Below are 23,871 nucleotides of genomic sequence, written 5' to 3' on the forward strand. Positions count from 1 at the left end.
TGACGATTGAGTGATATTACTAATAATACTTATACGTACTAAAGAATTACAAGTGAACTTGTTTCATCAAATTATATGAAACGCCATTGTTAACAAAAAAAGATTTATTGTCCAAAAACATTTATACAAGTAAAAGTAACCACTTTAAATGGTGACATTGATTGAAAGCAAGAAACATGCAATGAGATGTATCTTCAGTAGACACGAGAAAGAGTCAAAGACAAAATAACTAAAAAGGTTACATATGAGCCACTTGTCTAGGATATACTGTGTATATATATAGAAATCTTCCGGTCTAGTATATTAGAAAAGATATACAGCCCTCTTAGACTTGTAATGTTAAAATGAGCAGTAAAATGCCAATGCAAAATCAATCCAAGGCAACAGGCTCTATACCAGGGCTGTAAAACCCCTGGTACAGGTGGTTGTCTTCAGTACCTCAACATTTAAAATGTTAGTCACGATTAATCAGTTAACACTTTCATTCAAGCTATTACAAGCTGTGATTAAATCGATTAAATCAATGACTTAACAATTTAGGATTTTTTTTTTTTTTTTTTAAAGAAGAGGAATATTCAGATGCAGTAGAGCAGTGAACAATTCTGCAATTAAGCCAGCGGTAGCTAAGCCCCACAAACCAAACTCGAATATAATCCACCCACCTCTGAGGGTGTCAGATCTTTAATTGGCAGCTCATTTTAATATAACAGGTCCAGACTGGGCGAGTATTAACATCAGAGCTCAAAGGTCAAGTCTGAAAGTAGAATTAGCTGAGTTGGAGGCCATCATGATCTGGTCTTGCGATTTCTTGGGCAGGGGGCCCATCATCTTTTTTGCCAGTTGTGTGAGATGGATAAGTTGCTAGATTTATCTATATTCACGTGGGCTGTCAACACCTTGAATATATTTACTTTACACTATAAAACAGGTCACCATAAAACCGTTGTGTTTACTTTGAGTCACAATATAGACTATACCTAGGGACCAGTCTTTATTTCAAAACAGGGGTTTAGTAAAACCGAGGCATGTGCATAGACCAGGGCATTCCAACCCTGTTCCTGGAGAGGTACTCTCCAATAGGTTCCCGTTTTAATTGACCCGATTCAGCTTATCAACCAGCTAATTATGACAATCAGGTGTGCTAGATTAGAGTTGGAGCAAAAATATAAAAGGACTGTAGCTCTCTAGGTACAGGGTTGGAGAGCCCTGGCATAGACACTACCTTTACCTCTGTGTACACCTCTTGGGAGGGATTTGACACTTGCATTACTGGCTTATGTTGGTTGCATTGCAAGAAAACACTTTCTTTTTTTTTTTGTCCATCCCATCTTCACAATCACAGCCAACCATAGGCATTGACTGGGCCCAACCCTTCCCACCCCCTTAATCCAAATCCACGTATTTACAGTGCAGTTTGATGGCAATGCCAAACCTCCCAAAAGCCCCCCAATCACCTCAAGGAAGCCTGTGAATGGTGAGCATGTACTGCACATGGGAAGAGCTCGACAAGAAAAGCGGGACAGACTATGTGGACGTTATAGTAAATGAAGCTTTCCACCAAAGATGAATCTGAGTGAAAGCCCGTCTTTCGCATCTTCGTCTGTAGCTTCTTACTTATTGCCGGTATGTTATCTGACAGGAAAGTGGATCACACCAATCAAGTTTTATTAGCCATGGGTACGAGCCTACAAACAACTCAGGTTTACATAGGTCATACTGGTGCTCTACAACAAAGTGAGTTGCTCCATACCAGGGATTCTGTTGGCTAGTAATTCGCCGGCTTTTGGCCAATTAAAAAAAAGTGAAATGCCGATAAATAAAATTGCCGCCGGCCAATCCTCTGTGAGAAGAAAAAAAATCCCATTGAAAAATAATGCTTTTTAGCCTATTCATTGATGGAAATACCAGTCGATGCAAATGACCGGTCAAGATTATCAGTCTATAGGTTCATTTGCATAATTTGGTGGAATTAAATTGCCGTTTGTGTATTTTCGTTAGTCTTTATGCATCTTATCACATGCACACAGCATACAGATGCAGAGCCTAATTTGAGCGGAAAATCTGTCAGAACAGAGGAGCTGCTGGTACAGCTTCTCAAACAGCGTGTTCCTTGCTGCTGGAGTCAAACGTGCTTTTACAAGCCCAATCATTGCACAACTAAATGCAATCGTGTGTTGAAATAAGATGATGGCCATCATTAAAAATAGCTACTATTTAATTTCTTATCTGGCAATAGAAGCGCCCTTATTTTAAGTGCCTAGGCAACAATATGCAGGCTTCAGCGCGTCACACACCCCTTAGCAATGAAATGGAGGCAGTATGCATTTTAAAAAAAATAACTTAATTGTTTGAAACCTGAATATTTTACTTCATATTATGAGGCATGTCTTCCCTTGCTTCAAAGTAGCCTAGCCAACATCCGACCGTAGAAACGTGAAGGCAATTTAGAGTTCCGTATGCCATTGAAACCAGCAGCCTATTTCTCTCATTTTCAAATCAACTTTCTTTCATTGTCCAGTATTGAAAGTCACAATCCTAGTCATATTAGCAACCCATGCTAGTTGTTGCATCTTTAGATTAAGAGGGGAGATCAAATGGATATTTTCATCCCATGAAACCGCTCACAATTGCATTACGGAACAAACATTTGCGAAGTGTGAAGAAATAATAGTTGATCAACATTTTAAGCTAAACGTTCTGATCGGTAGCATCCGCCTCATTGCTTTAAATGCTTCTGTTTTGTTTTATGTAGCCTAGGCCTACTGGTTGGATAAATTTGGGATCTGTCGTCCCACAACTGTCCCAGAATCTGTTTGGAGTAGACCATTTCTTTCTCGCACAGAACGACAAGCTGACCAATAAATAGGTTTATTGTTCCACTGTGGGGGATAGTAGACTGACATAGGCAGGTGATTTTTGCTGTTCGTTACTAGTCTTGTTGGCTGAGGACAAGTACACGTGGACAGTTGTTCTAAACATCTTCAAAGTGCGCATTGGAATTCGGTAAGGATGCACGCCATTGCGTCCTCCATTTGCATGTTCTTTTTAGATGAATCACCATCATGTATCAGATGAATCACCATCACGTAAAAGTGATCTCTGTCATTCGGAGCACCGTGGCTGTACGCCCTAAGCAGGTTACGCACACAATTCATATGGGTTGGGAAAATGTCTCAAATGTCTGGTAAATTAAAATGCAGCCAGTCAAATGTCCAGCACCACATTTTCCTAACGGAAACCCTGCTTCACACCATTGTTCACAACTCTATACACCTATGCGTAACACTTAAAGACCAGAATCTAGGTTAACTCCAGTCTGAACATCCAAAACACTCAAATAGAATCCTTCTTAGATCGCTCTCATAACCAAATAAAACCACAACTATTTACACATTATATGATAATGATATGGCAAGGGAGGGCAGGTGCCAACACTTCAAAACGTCGAAAGAGAAACTAAAACGCACTGCAAGTTGTTCGGTGAGGGATGTGTAGGTACAAGATAATGTTCTGACTAGAAATCAACTTCAACATTTCACACAGGAAAACTGGAAATGAAGATTGGCTATTTCAATTGAATTAGCGGAGAACGTTTGCTGGATCATGTTTTGGAATCTGACCCTTCCATTTTGTAAACTCAGCTGCTGTAGTGATACCTCGCTCACTCAAAAGTGTATCTCGACAAAAGCTTTTCTGAGGCGAAGCTACAGTAAGAGGAGCTGGTGATTTTAAAGCAATTCAGTGCTCAGGGACTGAAAACTACATATCCCATGGTCCTAGCTGATAAGACCCAAAAGTGAGGCCTGATAAAGTGATCTTGAGACTTACGAGTTCTATTTACCCATGCCCCCCAACCCACCTCCTTCTTGACAAGTCTTCCCATCATCCCCACCCATCTGTCAACCTCTGTTTTAGTTTCAACAGTCCGGGTTTGTAGAATGAAGCTTTTGAAACAAATCAGCTTCTCTGTCCCTCCCCACCATGCTAAACCCCACCCTCTGTACCCCCTTCCCCTTCATCCTGGACCTGTGGCTAGTTCTTATCATCCTTCTTCTCTTCCTCCTCAGTGGGGTAGGAGTGCCATGTCAGACGCTCCTCGTAGAAGGATATGACCACCTGTGGACATTTAATGTTGGCCTCCTTGGCCGGCACCAGGTCCGCCTCATCACTGTTCTTCCTGTGGAGACAGAATTTAAGGGTGAAGCCACTTAAACCAGTTGTATGTCCCACTCTCCCAGTAACATATAGCGGAAAGTGTCAAAATCCCAATGCTGCCCAGAACTCACCATTTCATGAGGAACATCAGCTCTCCACTGGAGTCTGTGGCTCCAATGATCCGTTCGGGGTCAAGTCCACGAGCAAAGCCTCTGGGCTTCTCTGCCTGGAAGAATGATAGATAAGGAGAGCGACGGAGAGAAGGGGGAGAAGGTTCAGTACAGGACTACGTTCACGGTCTATGGTTTCAGGCATGTTCTTTAATATTGAAGCGAAGTACAGGTTCTCACCTCATCTTTCCTCTTCTTGGGCCTGCCTTCTTCACCCCCTGCCTCTGTGTCAGACTCACCAGCTTTTCTCTTGCCACCAGACTCTTTCTTGTAACTTTCTTTTTTGTTATGATGATTCTGCATGTACTCCGCAATCAGGTCAGGGCAATCCAGGTTGTCCTGCGGTTCCCATGTATTGTCCTCACTGTGGTAAACAAATAGTGTAAAAAGGTCCATTTATACCTGGGCTACAACCATCAGATTCCGTTTCAACCCCCCCCCTCCCCAGCCCATGGCCCAACTAACAATTGAGGTCAGTCCGATGTTATAAAAGTGCATGAAAAAAAGGGGCAGGGCCCAGGGTGGCAGGACTACCACCGCAACACTGGAAGACGAAGTAGTAAAACAGACAGATGCCAAATATACAGCAGCTGAAGACCAACCAAGCAAGTCACTGTGTCACCATGGACCAGAAAAAGTTGGAAGTGTTTGAGATGGTTATTGACTTTTTGTCGAACGATGAGAACAACCAAAAAGGAAAGGAGATTAGGTAGCAGGCTTTGGCTTATACAGTGCCAAGAACAAAGAGTAGGGCCCTATTAAAAATCTACGATATGGAGAACCCGGACAGAATCCAGACATTAAAATGGAATTCAACGACAAACATGTATTGAACTTAGGACATCAACTAAATGTATTGTATTAATTAGAACATTTATTTACCCAAGATTATAATAAAGACCTGAACAAATAGCCTACGGGATTCATATTTTCCGTTAACTTAGAAGAGGCAACGGTGCGGAAAAGCCCCTGTGCGCGCGCGTTTGTCTACCACAAAGCCATTAGCGATGATGTGATTTACAACCGTCTTCTGGCAGATGGAAAGACTTTCCCAAAAACATTCTCATTTAAATGTTAACTACAACAGTAGTCTGTGCCTACCTGGCAGAATTGATTTGCATGAATCCAGTAGTGATTTGTTTAACAAATCTGAAATACTGTGTGCTATAGGTATTTTGCTGGTGCCAGGCTGCACACTTGAATATAAAGGGTATCTACACCCAAAAATGTAAATGTCTTAGATTTTTCCCAGACCTCAAGTGGTCTCCTGGTATGGTTTAAGCATTGTTGTGTACATACATCCAATTTTGTTGTTGTTTTATATAAAAAATGTGCTTTGTTTGGAGCAAAAAATTGAAGAACTGGGAAAATCGGAGGGGGGGGGGGGAGATTAACGGAATTAGGTAAAAAAAAAATATATATATATACACATTTTTAGAGGGCCCTAAAGGAGCCTACGCAAACTTTTGTCAGGAGCTGAAGTTGGGTGATGTAGCCCAGTTCCATAATATTTCCCAGCTGGTGGAGTTGGTGGCCCCTCTAATCGGGAAGCAAGACACTAACTTCAAAAGACAGCAATTCTGCGATTCCTGGCAACTGGCGAGCGATAGCTGTCCTAATGTTTAAATGTTTGATATTAGATTGTCACGGTGCCTAAGAGACAACCATGAAGACAAGTAAAAGCTAGCCAGCTGACTATGTATGCTCATTTGCTAGCCACACAAAACATGTAAACAATATGTTAGCTAGCATTATTTCAAATGTTTCTTGCAGCTATATTTCTAACGTTTGGTGTTGGCTACGTTAGCCAGCTGGCTTCATGGTTGACTTTTTCTCACAATGCCCATATAATGTTCTGAGCTCTTAAATGCTAAATAAAACACAAGTGTATCTGTTAGCTAGTTAAGTTTGCAGCTAGCTGGGTTGACTTGTTGTCTTGGTTTGTAACCCTTATTTGGTAATCAGTGTCTTTGTGCAGGTGAGACCTACAAGAGCCTGTCCTTCCAATTTTGTATTGGCCATGCAACAGTCTCTAAAATCATTCCAGAGACTTGCAAAGACTCTTCCTAGAGCTGGCCGCCTAGCCAAATTGAGCCATCGGGGGAGAAGTGCCTTGGTCAGGAAGGTGACCAAGAACCCAATGGTCACTCTGACAGAGCTCTAGAGTTACTCTGTAGAGATGGGAGAATTTTCCAGAAGGACAACCATCTCTGCAGCACTCCACCAATCAGACCTTTAAGGTAGAGTGGCCAGATGGAAGCCACTCTGCAGTAAAAGGCATGACAGCCAGCTTGGAGTTTGCCAAAAGGCAACAAGACTCAGACCATGAGAAACAAGATTCTCTGGTCTGATGAAACCAAGATTTAACGTTTTGGCCTGAATGCCAAGCGTCACAGCTGGAGGAAACGTGGCACTATCCCTACAGTGAAGCATGGTGGTGGCAGCATCATGCTGTGGGGATGTTTTTCAGCGGCAGGGACTGGGAGACTAGTCAGGATTGAGGCAAAGATGAACGGAGCGAAGTACAGATAAATTCTTGATAAACCTACTACAGGGTGATCAGGACCTCAGTGAAGTGAAGGTTCTCCTTCCAACAGGACAACAACCCTAAGCACACAGCGAAAACAACACAGGAGTGGCTTCGGGACAAGTCTCTGAATGTCCTTGAGTGGCCAAGCAGGAGCTTGGACTTGAACTCAATCGAACATCTCTGGAGAGACTTGCAAATAGCTGTGAAGCAACGCTTACCATCCAACCTGACAGAGCTCGAGAGGATCTGCAGAGAGGAATGGGAAACACTCCCCAAATACAAGTCTGCCTAGCTTGTAGTGTCATACCCAAGAAGAATCAAGGCTGCAATCACAGCCAAAGGTCCTTCAACAAAGTACTAAGTAAAGGGCCTGAATACTTAAGTAAATGTGATATCAGTTTTTTTTATTTTGTATTCATTTCTAAAAGCACGATTTTGCTTCATCAAGTAACAAAATATGGAAAAAGTGAAGGGGTCTGAATATGTTCCGAATGCACTGTACATTGCCAACCGCTGGCAAGTGTTCCACACGACCACTCGTCTTAAGACAGAGACCGTGGAAACCATTGTTGACCTTGCACAACATGCTCTGTGAGGAAAATGGAAACCAATATGCCCGGCCTGTTGCAGATCCAGAGGGCCCAGGGGGTATGACAAATCCTGTTGCATGGTGACAAGAGCTGCAGCTACACTACCCCATGGGTACCAATAAAGAGATGAAAAATTATAAACCAATAAATGTACACAGGATTGTATGTAATGTATGCCAACGTAATGTATATGTGACTAGCATTACAAGCATTACATTCTTCACTCACTCTGAGAAGCCTTTCCATTTGAGCAGAAACTCAACGCGTCCCTTTACCACCCGTCGGTCCAGCACCTTCTCCACCACATATTCCTCCTCCTCTTCCTCTACCACCTCCTCCACCTTCTTCTTGGTCTGCTTCTTGCCTGCTGTTGCCGCCAACTTGACCTCTTCCTTGGGGGGCTCTGGTGAAGGGGAGGAGTGCAGAACAGTTTGGTTAGACTTCATAGACTTTGTTCACGGATATAAGTCCGAATGATTATGGTCACACTTCACTATGGTCAGGTTGAGTCATGTTACACAGGTGGGAATCGTCCCAAAGACATTTGTTGGACTTGCTTTGCCAATCAAACTACAAATGATGTCTTTTCTGCAATTAAGCAGCAGTTCCAGCATGGCAACCTCATGGATGCAAACTGGTGAGGGCCCAAAAAGGTGACTTAAAAAAAAATCCCTGCTAGGAGAAAGGCAAGTTAACTAATTAAACAACAAAGAATATGATCTACATGATCAGTCTCTGTGTAAAATAAAGTGGTTAATGTGAACCTAACTCACAGCTAAAACATGTAAAGAAAGCAATCCAATGTTATTTGTTGCCTAGACTTTACCACAAATGACACGCAAGACTTGAGAAAAAAAAACAATACAGTAATATTGCAGTTAGCCATGACAGCCTTTATAAATAGAACACTTGTGACCACACACCTATATTGCAGTTGGGGAAAAAACATCTTAAAGTAGAAATAGAATGAAACAAACAGGCATTCTATTTTTGCTCTATTATATTGGCCACTATAGTAGATGATCAAGTGCACAAGGCTACGTGTGCAAAAATTACATTCATTGAGTTAAAAAATATATATAATCCCCCCTCACTCACACACACACATTACTGGCAAGTTCAACACAACAAAAGCAATATATTTGGGCTACATTGCACATCATACACCTTCTGCATGTGGACATATGTTCTACAAAGTGCCAGAAAGGGAGAAAGAGGGAGTGTGTGGTGTTCCTTTCACCTCTATAGTGGCATCCAGCTTAAGCCATGCCCAGCTACACTTGATCCCTGAATCCACTTGTTTAACGAGCAATGCCTCATTCTCACCTAATTCTCTCATTCTGAAAATTAACCACATACTGTAGAGGGAAAACATGCGTTAACAGATAGTGGTTAGTTCGTTAACATTTCACACAGATTACCAGGGTCCAGTAAGCAACGTTAACACAACGTGAGGAACGGCAAGGAGTCGTAAACCAGTTAATACTATAGCGAATTGGTTAGGTTACTAATGTTAGCTCATCTGATGTTGCTGACTTTATTAGCCAGCTCATTTTCACACAAACTCAATTATTTGATCAGTTAAGTTGGCTAATGTTGCTCAACATTTATCTGGCTAGCTAACGGAGAATTTGGTCCAGCTAGCAAGATACTTAACAATGCTAATAATACTTGTTCCACCCCACTTTCTACCTCACCTCAAACTTTCCAAATGCCAGTTGGTTTTCGGATACAGCTCATGAAGTACGCATCATCACCTCCTCACCCCCGTCTCCGTGGTCAGGCAGCTCACCTAGCGTTACCTCTTCGTTATCGTTCAGGGAACGAGCTGCTATAACTGCCTTTCTACTCTATGCTGTCTTTCCAGATCACGCACTGATGTTGAATCTCGCAAATTGTTTTTCTCTGCAGTCGCTTGCTGCGCTGCATTCTGATGTTATGTAAACCATTGGCTGAGCCTTTGATGCAGCCGGTATTGCTCCAAACGCACATCACTCGTTGGCTTACAGCCTAAAAGGTGACTAGTTTTCGTCCCTGCAACCTTCGTACCTTTTAATTATCAACCCTGTTTGCCAACCCTTTCTTCATTACAGCTCATGGAATTGTAGAGGACTATGCAGAGACGGGCTCTCTGACGTAGGCTTCAGTGTGCCTCAAGATCTCTGGATCTGAATCACTAACATCTGACTGATCCACTTTCAATTGGTTTTTTGTAACTGTCAATATAACCAAACCATGGCAATGAGTTTCTGTATTCAAAAGAGATCCTCCAACTGACCCTTGTGGATTTGTTTTTAGAAGGAGTTAAATTAGTTTGGTATTCTCCTGGGGTAGTTTTAAGGTGTCCGGTATGGGGACTTGACCCAAGGATTGAACATTTCAAGGACATATAGATAGATATACAGGTTGGGCAAAGGATAAGAGGCGTCAAAGCTAATGAAAGGTTTTGATCAGTTTATTTGGATAGAATCTGTGGAGCATCTACAGATGGTCTATCAACAAACTGTTCATCTGTTGATAAGTAACTGCATGCTAAGGTTTAAAATAAGGGTTAGGGTAAAGTTTACGTTTAGAGTTTAGGATAAAGGTTAAGGTTAGGCTTAGCAGATCATTTGTTTAAATGTTACTGATAGAGCATCTACAGATAGACTACAGACTATCCCAAAAAAAGAATAACCAAGGTTTCTGAAACTATAAATCCACCTCTAGCTTGGACCATAATGTTAAAGAGCTGGACTGCACTAGAGTTCGACCGATTAATCGGAAAGGGACGATTTCAAGTTTTCATAATCGGAAATCTGTATTTTTGGACACCGATTTTTTTTACACCTTTATTTAACTAGGCAAGTCAATTAAGAACACATTCTTAATTTCAATGACGGCCTAGTAACGGTGGGTTAACTGCCTTGTTCAGGGGCAGAATGACAGATTTTTACCTTGTCAGCTCGGGGATTCAATCTTGCAACCTTACAGTTAACTAGTCCAACACTCTAACCACCTGATTACATTGCACTCCACGAGGAGACGCGAATGCAGTAAGATGCCAAGGTAAGTTGCTAGCTAGCATTAAACGTATCTTATAAAAAACAATCAATCATAATCACTAGTTAACTACACATGGTTGATGATATTACTAGTTTATCTAGCGTGTCCTGCGTTGCATATAATCGATGTGGTGCGTATTCGCAAAAAAAGACCGTCTTGCTCCAATGTGTACCTAACCATAAACATCAATGCCTTTCTTAAAATCAATCATACACAAGTATATATTTTTAAACCTGGATATTTAGTTAATATTGCCTGCTAACCTAGCTCGTTGTGAACTCTGAAGACTATTTCTTCCTAACAAAGACAGCCAACTTCGCCAAACGCGGGATGATTTAACAAAATGCGCATTTGCAAAAAAAGCACAATCGTACCTAGCCATAAACATCAGTGCCTTTCTTAAAACCAATACACAGAAGTATATATTTTTAAACCTGCATATGTAGCTAAAAGAAATCCAGGTTAGCAGGCAATATTAACCAGGTGAAATTGTGTCACTTTTCTTGCGTTCATTGCACGCAGAGTCAGTGTATATGCAACAGTTTGGGCTGCCTAATTTGCCAGAATTTTACTTAATTATTACATAACATTGAAGGTTGTGCAATGTAACAGGAATATTTAGACTTATGGATGCCACCCGTTAGATAGTTAAATACGGAACTGTTCCGTATTTAGCTGAAAGAATAAACGTCTTGTTTTCGAGATGATAGTTTCCCGGTTCGACCATATTAATGACCTAAGGCTCGTATTTCTGTGTGTTATTATGTTATAATTAAGTCTATGATTTGATAGAGCAGTCTGACTGAGCGATGGTAGGCACCAGCAGGCTTGTAAGCATTCATTCAAACTGCAATTTCGTGCGTTTTGCCAGCAGCTAGTCACTGTGCTTAAAGCATTGCACTGTTTATGACTTCAAGCCTATCAACTCCCGAGATTAGGCTGGTGTAACCAATGTGAAATGGCTAGCTAGTTAGCGGGGTGCGCGCTAATAGCGGTTCAAACGTCACTCGCTCTGAGACTTGGAGTGGTTGTTCCGCCGCAGTATTTGTGGAGCAATGGGTAACGCTGCTTCGAGGGTGGCTGTTTTCGATGTGTTCCTGGTTCGAGCCAAGTAGGGGCGAGGAGAGGGACAGAAGCTATACTGTTACACTGACAATACTAAAGTGCCTATAAGAACATCCAATAGTCAAAGGTATATGAAATACAAATCGTAGAGAGAAATTGTCCTAAAATTCCTATAATAACTACAACCTAAAACTTCTTACCTGGGAATATTGAAGACTCATGTTAAAAGGAACCACCAGCTTTCTTTGTTCTCATGTTCTGAGCAAGGAACTTAAATGTTAGCTTTTTTACATGGCACATATTGCACTTTTACTTTCTTCTCCAACACTTTGTTTTTGTGTTATTTAAACCAAATTGAACATGTTTCATTATTTATTGGAGGCTATATTGATTTTATTGATTTATTATATTAAGTTAAAATAAGTGTTCATTTTGTATTGTTGTAATTTTCATTATTACAAATAAAATATATATTTTTAAATAATGCAAAATAATTTAAAACATATCGGCCGATTAATCAGTATCGGCTTTTTTCGGTCCCCCAATAATTGGTATCGGTATTGGCGTTGAAAAATCATAAATCAGTCGAACTGCACCGTTGAAAAGGTAAAGGGCACAATGTCCCTTGTTCAGGACCCTGTCTTTCAAAGACAATTTGTAAAAATCCAAATAACTTCACAGATCTTCATTGTAAAGGGTTTAAACACTGTTTCCCATGCTTGTTTAATGAACCACAAACAATTAATGAACATGCACCAGTGGAACGGTGGTTAAGACACTAACAGCTTACAGACGGTAGGCAAATAAGGTCACAGTTATGAAAACTTGGGACACTAAAGGCATTTCTACTGACTCCGAAAAACACCAACATAAAGATGCTCAGGGTCCCTGCTCATCCGTGTGAACGTGCATTAGGCATGCTGCAAGGAGGCATGAGGACTGCAGATGTGGCCAGGGCAATAAATTGCAATGTCTGTACTGTGGGACGCATAAGACAGCGCTACAGGGAGACAGGATGGAAAGCTGATCGTTCTCGCAGTGGCAGACCACGTGTAACGACACCTGCACAGGATCGGTACATCCGAACATCACACCTGCAGGACAGGTACAGGATGGCAACAACAACTGCCCGAGTTACACCAGGAATGCACAATCCCTCCATCAGTGCTCAGACTTTCTGCAATAGGCTGAGAGAGGCTGGACCTGCCTGTTGTAAGGCAGGTCCTCACCAGACATCACCGGCAACAACATCGCCCATGAGCACAAACCCACCGTCGCTGGACCAGACAGGACTGGCAAAAAGTGCTCTTCGTTGACATGCCGCGGTCTTGTCTCACCAGGGTTGATTGTCGGATTTGCATTTATCGTCGAAGGAATGAGCGTTACACCGAGGCCTGTACTCTGGAGTGGGATCGATGTGGAGGGTCTGTTATGTTCTGGGGCGTTGTGTCACAGGATCAGACTGAGCTTGTCGTCATTGCAGGCAATCGTAACGCTGTGTGTTACAGGGAAGACATCCTCCTCCCTCATGTGGTACCCTTCCTGCAGGCTCATCCTGACATGACCCTCCAGCATGACAATGCCACCAGCCATACTTCTCGTTCCGTGCGTGATTTCCTGCAAGACAGGAATGTCAGTGTTCTGCCATGGCCAGCGAAGAGCCCAGATCTCAATCTAATTGAACATGTCTGGGACCTGTTGGATCAGAGAGTGAGAGCTAGGGCCATTCCCCCAGAATCGTCCGGGAACTTGCAGGTGGGTTAACATCTCACAGCGAGAACTGGCAAATCTGGTGCAGTCCATGAGGAGGAGATGCACTGCAGTACTTAATGCAGCTGGTGGCCACACCAGATACTGACTGTTACTTTTGATTTTGACCCCCCCTTTGTTCAGGGACATATTATTCCATTTGTTAGTCACATGTCTGTGGAACTGAAACTTATGTCTCAGTTGTTGAATCTTGTTATGTTCATACAAATATTTACACATTAAGTTTGCTGAAAATAAATGCAGTTGACAGTGGGGATGTTTTTTTTTTTGCTGAGTTTATATGATTCATGGATATCTGAAATCTGAGGACAAACGGGATTGTGTAAAGGATGATGATCAAAGCAAACAGTAACAGATGCGTGCATAGTTGACAAATGTGTGTGGAGGGTGGACACAATGCAGTACATATAAGGCTGGGTAACACTGTTGAGAGTTGCGCAAGACGTGAAAAGTAGCGTTGGTTTGTAGCTTGTTAGCTATCTAGCTAAGTGGTTAGATTCTTCCAAAATCAAGCATTTACTTGTTAACAGCAGAGAATCCCCTCCTGGATCAAGAAACTTGCTGGCTAATATTTGTTATTTGTGTGCAGCAAACTGTGTATCATTTGAGTTACTTGTATAGTTTAGATCAGAAACTGTACAAAATGTTTTCAATGCACTTGTTAACATTTAGTTAGCATTCTCTATGGAATTTTACATGTACTTGTTAGTATTGCTAACCTTCAGATTACAGAGTATCAGTGGGGTTTGAAAACAGCGGCCCTTGTGTTCAGTGCCGGTATACCAAATATCCCAGTATGGCACAAGGTCGGTATAAAGGTATGACAATCTGGATAGCGCCCAAGCCTAGCACATATCCCCCTAATCTTGTCAAGGTGGGCAGCCAAGTCAGAGAGAATCCTCTGGATGCCCCACGCAAAAATATTGAGGTAATAGCTGTTCTAGTGCAGAAGCGCTTGTTTAGGTTCAACTTCTGAAGAATGACGCAGGCTACATTACATATTCAAGAATTGGAGGTGAGTAGGAATGCAGAGGGAAAGATCTCAATTGCATAATCTTTGCATCCTCTCTCCTTCTCAAAACCCATTGGATGAGAAAGCCAGTGGTCTCTCCCCTCTGACATTATCCTCCAATGGGTTTTGCGAAGGAGACAAGGAGAGGACGCGAGCATTATGCAATTGAGATCTTCCAGAGGTGCTTTCCACATGGAGTGGAGAAACATCAAGAAATATGGCACTGACTGCTGTCAGTGTAGCTAGCTAGCATGATAGCCTTATCTAGCTAGCTAATGTTATCGGTTGTTGCTAGGTCTTTTTAACTACACCGTATTCAAAAGATTAGCCAAGTGGCTAGGGCTGGTTCTGGATTTGTCCTAAGCATTTACAGAAAGAAACCACTATCTGTGGCGAAGTTATCTATTGTTTACTCCAAAGTTCTGGGATTTTCCATAAAATTGTGACTGCTGATCCACCATAGAAAGATTTAAGTTGAAGCTCCTTTAATATGGACAACTATGAAAGGTTTAGAGACATGTTTTTCTACATTGTAATGGACACGGAGAGTGCAATATTTGGTTGGTTGTGCTGCAAACACGCATTGGCTGCGTTACAGCCAAGCAAAATCAGCAATTTACTGTGTTAAATGAGGCTTCAACTCCTGGCTACACTAGAGACCATATCCCCCGTGCATCCCGCAAAGGCGGAGGTGTTGCTAACATTTACGATAGCAAATTTCAATTTACAAAAAAAAAAATGACGTTTTCGTCTTTTGAGCTTCTAGTCATGAAATCTATGCAGCCTACTCAATCACTTTTTATAGCTACTGTTTACAGGCCTCCTGGGCCATATACAGCGTTCCTCACCGAGTTCCCTGAATTCCTATCGGACCTTGTAGTCATAGCATATAATATTCAAATTTTTGGTGACTTTAATATTCACATGGAAAAGTCCACTGACCCACTCCAAAAGGCTTTCGGAGCCATCATCGACTCAGTGGGTTTTGTCCAACATGTCTCTGGACCCACTCACTGTCACACGCTGGACCTAGTTTTGTCCCATGGAATAAATGTTGTGGATCTTAATGTTTTTCCTCATAATCCTGGACTATCGGACCACCATTTTATTACGTTTGCAATTGCAACAAATAATCTGCTCAGACCCCAACCAAGGAACATCAAAAGTCGTGCTATAAATTCACAGACAACACAAAGATTCCTTGATGTCCTTCCAGATTCCCTCTGTCTACCCAAGGACGCCAGAGGACAAAAATCAGTTAACCACCTAACCGAGGAACTCAATTTAACCTTGCGCAATACCCTAGATGCAGTTGCACCCCTAAAAATTAAAAACATTTCTTATAAGAAACTAGCTCCCTGGTACACAGAAAATACCCGAGCTCTGAAGCAAGCTTCCAGAAAACACCAAACTCAAAGTCTTCCGACTAGCTTGGAAAGACAGTACTGTGCAGTACCGAAAAGCCCTTACTGCTGCTCGATCATCCTATTTTTCTAACTTAATTGAGGAAAATAAGAATAATCCGAAATTCTTTTTTTGATACTGTCGCAAAGCTAACTAAAAAGCAGCATTCCCCAAGAGAGGATGACTTTCACTTTAGCAGTGATAAATTCATTAACTTCTTTGAGGAAAAGATTATGATTATTAGAAAGCAAATTACGGACTCCTCTTTAAATCTGCGTATTCCTTCAAAGCTCAGTTGTCCTGAGTCTGCACAACTCTGCCAGGACCTAGGATCAAGAGAGATGCTCAAGTGTTTTAGTACTATATCTCTTGACACAATGATGAAAATAATCATGGCCTCTAAACCTTCAAGCTGCATACTGGACCCTATTCCAACTAAACTACTGAAAGAGCTGTGCTTGGCCCTCCTATGTTGAACATAATAAACGGCTCTCTATCCACCGGATGTGTACCAAACTCACTAAAAGTGGCAGTAATAAAACCTCTCTTGAAAAAGCCAAACCTTGACCCAGAAAATATAAAAAACTATCGCCCTATATCGAATCTTCCATTCCTCTTAAACATTTTAGAAAAGGCTGTAGCGCAGCAACTCACTGCCTTCCTGAAGACAAACAATGTATACGAAATGCTTCAGTCTGGTTTTAGACCCCATCATAGCACTGAGACGGCACTTGTGAAGGTGGTAAATGACATTTTAATGGCATCGGACCGAGGCTCTGCATCTGTCCTCGTGCTCCTAGACCTTAGTGCTGCTTTTGATACCATCGATCACCACATTCTTTTGGAGAGATTGGAAACCCAAATTGCTCTACACGGACAAGTTCTGGCCTGGTTTAGATCTTATCTGTCGGAAAGATATCAGTTTGTCTCTGTGAATGGTTTGTCCTCTGACAAATAAACTGTAAATTTCGGTGTTCCTCAAGGTTCCGTTTTAGGACCACTATTGTTTTCACTATATATTTTACCTCTTGGGGATGTTATTCGAAAACATAATGTTAACTTTCACTGCTATGCGGATGACACACAGCTGTACATTTCAATGAAACATGGTGAAGCCCCAAAATTGCCCTTGCTAGAAGCATGTGTTTCAGACATAAGGAAGTGGATGGCTGCAAACTTTCTACTTTTAAACTCCGACAAAACAGAGATGCTTGTTCTAGGTCCCAAGAAACAAAGAGATCTTCTGTTGAATCTGACAATTAATCTTAATGGTTGTACAGTCGTCTCAAATAAAACTGTGAAGGACCTCGGCGTTACTCTGGACCCTGATCTCTCTTTTGAAGAACATATCAAGACCATTTCAAGGACAGCTTTTTTCCATCTTCGTAACATTGCAAAAATCAGAACATTTCTGTCCAAAAATGATGCAGAAAAATTAATCCATGCTTTTGTCACTTCTAGGTTAGACTACTGCAATGCTCTACTTTCCGGCTACCCGGATAAAGCACTAAATAAACTTCAGTTAGTGCTAAATACGGCTGCTAGAATCCTGACTAGAACCAAAAAAAATCATCATATTACTCCAGTGCTAGCCTCTCTACACCGGCTTCCTGTCAAAGCAAGGGCTGATTTCAAGGTTTTACTGCTAACCTACAAAGCATTACATGGGCTTGCTCCTACCTATCTCTCTGATTTGGTCCTGCCGTACATACCTACATGTACGCTACGGTCACAAGACGCAGGCCTCCTAATTGTCCCTAGAATTTCTAAGCAAACAGCTGGAGGCAGGGCTTTCTCCTATAGAGCTCCATTTTTATGGAACGGTCTGCCTACCCATGTCAGAGACGCAAACTCGGTCTCAACCTTTAAGTCTTTACTGAAGACTCATCTCTTCAGTGGGTCATATGATTGAGTGTAGTCTGGCCCAGGAGTGGGAAGATGAACGGAAAGGCTCTGGAGCAACGAACCGCCCTTGCTGTCTCTGCCTGGCCGGTTCCCCTCTTTCCACTGGGATTCTCTGCCTCTAACCCTATTACAGGGGCTGAGTCACTGGCTTACTGGGGCTCTCTCATGCCGTCCCTGGAGAGGGTGCGTCACCTGAGTGGGTTGATTCACTGATGTGGTCATCCTGTCTGGGCTGGCGCCCCCCCCTTGGGTTGTGCCGTGGCGGAGGTCTTTGTGGACTATACTCAGCCTTGTCTCAGGATGGTAAGTTGGTGGTTGAAGATATCCCTCTAGTGGTGTGGGGGCTGTGCTTTGGCAAAGTGGGTGGGGTTATATCCTTCCTGTTTGGCCCTGTCCGGGGGTGTCCTCGGATGGGGCCACAGTGTCTCCTGACCCCTCCTGTCTCAGCCTCCAGTATTTATGCTGCAGTAGTTTATGTGTCGGGGGGCTAGGGTCAGTTTGTTATATCTGGAGTACTTATCCTGTCCTATTCGGTGTCCTGTGTGAATCTAAGTGTGCGTTCTCTAATTCTCTCTTTCTCTCTCTCTCTCTCTCTCTCTCGGAGGACCTGAGCCCTAGGACCATGCCCCAGGACTACCTGACATGATGACTCCTTGCTGTCCCCAGTCCACCTGACCGTGCTGCTGCTCTAGTTTCAACTGTTCTGCCTTATTATTTGACCATGCTGGTCATTTATGAACATTTGAACATCTTGGCCATGTTCTGTTATAATCTCCACCCGGCACAGCCAGAAGAGGACTGGCCACCCCACATAGCCTGGTTCCTCTCTAGGTTTCTTCCTAGGTTTTGGCCTTTCTAGGGAGTTTTTCCTAGCCACCGTGCTTCTACACCTGCATTGCTTGCTGTTTGGGGTTTTAGGCTGGGTTTCTGTACAGCACTTTGAGATATCAGCTGATGTACGAAGGGCTATATAAATACATTTGATTTGAATGACTTTGCTCATGATGCAAGACGCAAATGAAATGCAACCACACCCTAAGCGCATCGGACACGAACACCACTACAAATGTAACAACACAACAAAATATATAACAAGTTCCTTGAAATTTTCATTATAGGATATTGTGGTTTCTAGCTGCACCAATCAAAGCAGTGGAGCGTGTTGTGAAGCAATGGGAAAATGAGTCTTGCCGCAGGTGGACAGAGAATTCTTCTTAAGACCAATGGAATGGTCGAAAAAGAGCAAACCCTGCACACCGTGCCTTGCAAAACGAATTCACCCAAAACTTTAGTTGTCAAAACCATTAAACTTGGGGCGACGGGGGAATCAGGGTCCCAAAATGTTTTTTTTTTTTTTTACAGACTAGCTAAAAAAATTAAGTCAAAATTACAAATTCTCCAATAGATTATGATAATTTGCTGGTAAAAATGTGGAGATGCAAAAACACCACCTAACTTTGCAGGTTTTTCTTATTATTAAACAAATGCCAAGCTAGTTGATTGTAACATTCAAATAAAACCCAGCCCTGAAAAAAAAATGTAGACTGAAAAGTATTAGCACATCATCTCATAGGGGAAAACACATGGCAATGACACGGAAAGTAGATACCACTTCAGATTTCCCACTTCAAGCCAAAATATATCATACATTGACTAAGGCGATCAACTTAGATCCTTGTGCAACATCATGGGTAAGCTATGTTCATTGTCTTTTACCCCCCCCCCCCCCCCTCCAAAAGGTGAATTTTCACTTGTGTGCGTTTAAATTCTGCCAAAGCTGGCCAGTCCACCACCCAACCCTATGGCATTCATAAAACAGAAACAATGGATTACCGTTTGCATCAGTAGAAAGTTGATCTACACCTTCAGTGGTAACACCAGTAGTTACACTAGGGATCACATCGCTAGGGGCTTCTGTAGCGGTAGAAGTAGGCTCACTCATTTTCAGGCTGGGAGGAGGCAGTGGAACCAGTGGGTTCCTTGTCAACAGAGCTAAACAGGGCGAGAAGGGGGGGGGGGGGTTATGGATCAGAGGCATAAGGGGGAAATCACAGATGGAAGTAGAAAATGGCATTGGTAGGAAGAACACATGGTATCGTCTCTCAGTCAATCGACTACTAACGTGTAATGCATGCATACCACTACAGCACAGATAGAACAATGAGACAGAACAATGAGACAGATGTTTCATCGGATGTATAAATGTGAAGCATCCAGCTGGCATTTCCACTCACCACCAAATATGGTGATGAGAGGAAGACCAGTGGTCGGCAAGTGGGAGAAGATGGAGCGAGATGGATTTTGGCCATCATCCTGCTAATTTTCTCATCTATAAAACATTTGATCTCAATACAGTTGTGACCAAAACTAGAATCTGTTACAAACAGAATGGACTAAGTTATGTAAACTTTATCCTTTGCTGGGCTCTCCCTAACATAAATATGCAAATACATGCTAGAAAGCGCCAATAAGATCTCGCTAGCTCGTGCTTGGCTCAGCCAAACTTGTCCTGCCTATGATTCATTTGCACCTATTGGAAAACAGGCTGTGGTCTATCTTGGGTCAGTTATTTTTTTGAAATCTTTGACTACAGTTCCTACTATGTGGTCAGTACTAAAACGCATGGAGCGGCGATATGTTTCTATTAAAAGAGCTGGCATGCATTGATTGTACTTCAAGTCTGCAACTAATACAAACAAATACACAGAAAAAACACACAAATCACTCTCGGTTTGTCATCACTATTTACAGACATATTTATGACTACAGTCTAAATGATGGTACACTGTTGGTGCGATTCCCAGAGGAGAGCCCTAGGGGTTGGTACCCGTCTCAAATACATGATCTAGGCAGGGGGTAGGGACTACACGAGTTCATGAACATTCCATTGGGCTTTAGCCTTGACTTGGTGTAGACTAATGCACACCTACCAATATCGTAGGAAAGTTTAAAATGTCAGAAGCACAATCATTTCAATCAGACCAGCAATCATGCAGTCAAACACATAACATGACATGAGACTCAGCAGGTGAAGGGGTCAAGCTTCAAATCTAGACAACGCACAGTAATGCCACATACAGTTTAAATCAACTAAAGCACACAATCACTACAAACCACTGGCAGAAAACAACATGGTGAGAACAAGAAGGTCTGGAGGAAGAAAGGGGGGTGGCACACACATCCTGGTTCTTATCCTTTAGAATACACAACACCAAGAAAACGCTTACCCCCACCCCCTCTTAACTGAACATTGGGGTAAGCTGGGGTAAAACATCACTATCATACAAACACTGACAACGCAAATGTATTAGAAACAATTAAATAGGACATCGTTTTTCAGTGTATTTTGTAGGCTAAACAACGCATGTGAGTGGCAGCGTTGATGTGCAATTCAACAGCTTATTTGAAAATGTAAGTAATTTCAAGAAGGTGATGATTTCTGATTCCATTGCCCTATTTGGGTAGAATTGAGTTTAGGTGCACGCTGCAGTTCGCTGGTGGCTTTAACGTTAACAGACAATGCCAATGATGCAAATGTAGCCACTTGTAAATCGATGCAAATAGATTTGTATCATAAGCAGTCATTTCTTTGCTACCGCACGTTTCCTCTCTTTTATGATTAGCCAATTCGACGAGACATATTCCTGCTTGAAAGAAGGCAATGAAACGTAGCAACTTAATCGTTTTCCTACATCAATAATAACGGGCAATCACGCAATGCAACAAAATACCAACATGGTCAAACACCGTAACTGTAAAAGGCTACGCACAATTGCAATGTATTAACCAACCCGTTCCCGCAGCCGTTTCACATGGTGGTGCTAGGGTTTTTCCCCCCAGAGCTCTGGAGACGGAATGACTAACGTTAGTCGTCCATGTTGACCTGAATCATAGCACGAGCAATCTACACGACCTCGCGCGAAATCAATATAAGTGAATACTCAAACGCAGAATCCGCATGCAACAATGTAGCAAGATGCACATTGCAGGGTCAATATATTGGCCTATTGAAATGTGCTTATCACGCATTGTGCATAATAGAAGGTTAACGCTGGGGGGGTGGGGGAGAAAACCGCTAAAGCGCAGAAGGCAATGGTGAAGTAACTAGCCACTTACCTTTATAGAGAATTGACTCGAATGAATGAATGGTCGGAAATTTTGTTAATTTTATAAAATGGATACCAATGATTTATCTAAACAATTTTAGTGCTTATCTTATATAAATATCAGCTTGTAAACTCTATTTTAAAAATACTCTTCTCGTTTAAGCGTAAAGCTACAGACAAAAGCCATCCAGTGCCTCCTTCGTACCCGCCAACTCCGGCCGAGCGTGGCTACGCAGCGTGTTATTGTATGGCACCATGGGAGATGAAGTCTTTCAACATTTTATTTTTCTTTCTTTTCTCTATTATACACATATTACTCAGAGATGTTTGATTATCTTTATTTTCAATGTTTAGTTATTGGTCCAGCATGTCAATGAGTAGAGTAATTACTTTACTTACAATGTCTTGTACTTGGTTCTATTCTCTAGAATTCCAGGATTGATTGATTAATTTACCATTAAAAAAAGTCACATTTTAGAAAGCAGCAGTAATTCAATAACCTATGACACCAACAGTTGTGGAAGCCCGAACACGTCTCCCCCCCACCTTGCTCTCCATGTTTCTCTCTATTCCTGTTGGCTGGTTAGCCTTCACTGACTTCTCCATTGCCAGATGTATTTTTATCTGACTGCACTAGCATGACTGCACCAATATTTATATCATACATATTCTGAAGGTATAGCATCTTCGATGTCCCGACTGGCAAACGGCTGTATGTGAAAACACTCAGACCTCTGATGAAGATGTCACCCATGAGAGGTGCCATCTTCACACTCTCTGTGTCCTTTGGGATATCATTAGAAGCCATCCTGTTAATTGTTTGATTAATTATAATACTTAACAGTCAATAGCCCAGACAAACAATGCTCCCAGAGATAGACAACAAAATGTGCACTCATTATGTTGTCATGTAAATCAAAAGGTACAGACGAAAAAACACAGAATTAATGTGTAAATGATTTAGAGCTGGGCAGTGATGCATGCTAACAAAATATCAGTAAAAAGCTTGCATTACCTCCACACGCACTAGTCAAAGTTTTGTTAAAAAGAAGACTACACTGCTGCAGAGCTTGGTCTTCCGGCTGACACTGTATCCAACGTGTTTGTATTACCTTTATTTAACTAGGCAAGTCAGTTAAGAACAAATTCTTATTTTCAATGACGACCTAGTGGGTTAACTGCCTGTTCAGGGGCAGAACGACAGATTTGTACCTTGTGGGGCAGAACGACAGATTTGTACCTTGTCAGCTCGGTGATTTGAACTTGCAACCTTCCGGTTACTAATCCAACGTTCTAGCCACTAGTGTGTGTGTGTGTGTGTGTGTGTGTGTGTGTGTGTGTGTGTGTGTGTGTGTGTGTGCGTGTGCGTGCGTGCGTGATGATATGTGTGATCTTATTATTATTATTATTAATTGTATCTGGAATGCACAAACAAAAGCCATTAAACAGGATCACTTCTGCATGCTCTTCCACATCTACAGTATGTGATCTTGTCAACACACACAGGGCCATATCCTCTTTGTTCCCTTGACACACAAAAAAAGAGCTGTACTTTTGGAATGGAAATGCAAATGCCTCTTCATTTCCCATCAAAACCATGAATTGAATCAATTGGATAGGATTGAAATAGACGAGAAGGAATTAACTCATAGGTCTATATGGGCAGGTGGACAGTATAATGTATATTTGTTTATGTAGATCCCTAATTGATTTGACTGTGTGGAGAAGCGTTAAGGGTCAGGCAGGATGCCAAGTGTTGTGATCATGTCCCCTGTCTCCTGAGGCTAGGTAACGCATGTGTTCTTCAAATGCATAAATACATACCACACACACACACACACCCATGTATGCACATACACACGGATGCAAACACACCTATTCCCCCTCCAAACACACACTGCACCCCTACCCCCTTTTGCATGTACACAAACACATGCACACATAAGGTGTCTGCATTAGAAGTATGAGTAAGTGGGGAGAGGAAGGAAATGCAGAGGGGGAGAGGAGGGAGATGTGTAGGGGGAGGAGGACAAACAACACGTTCAGCTTCATTAGCGAATAGCAACCCCTTTTAACAGGAAGCCCATTATTCAACCAGGACCCCAAGTCAATTACAAGT

At 42.1% G+C, this 23,871-nt stretch overlaps 1 protein-coding gene across 2 annotated transcripts; it reads right to left on the minus strand.

Moving 5' to 3' along the window:
• Positions 1-86: 86 nt before the first annotated feature.
• Positions 87-22,023, minus strand: LOC110538085 (chromobox protein homolog 1). 2 transcript variants are annotated; one of them, XM_036938126.2, is made up of 6 exons: positions 21,763-22,023; positions 19,480-19,638; positions 7,674-7,848; positions 4,506-4,689; positions 4,287-4,381; positions 87-4,177 (listed from the first exon to the last, which is right to left on the minus strand). In XM_036938126.2, the coding sequence occupies exons 2-6, from the start codon at positions 19,586-19,588 to the stop codon at positions 4,033-4,035; spliced, it is 708 nt and encodes a 235-aa protein (XP_036794021.1). In that variant the 5' UTR covers positions 19,589-19,638; positions 21,763-22,023; the 3' UTR covers positions 87-4,032. The 2 variants fall into 2 exon arrangements, with proteins under 2 accessions (XP_036794021.1, XP_036794022.1); XM_036938127.2 differs by lacking the exon at positions 21,763-22,023 and adding an exon at positions 21,417-21,748.
• Between the last annotated feature and the right edge of the window lie 1,848 nt (positions 22,024-23,871).

This window comes from Oncorhynchus mykiss, chromosome 12, assembly GCF_057628025.1.
Source record: "Oncorhynchus mykiss isolate SJ-2025 chromosome 12, ASM5762802v1, whole genome shotgun sequence".
NCBI classification, from domain to species: domain Eukaryota; kingdom Metazoa; phylum Chordata; class Actinopteri; order Salmoniformes; family Salmonidae; genus Oncorhynchus; species Oncorhynchus mykiss.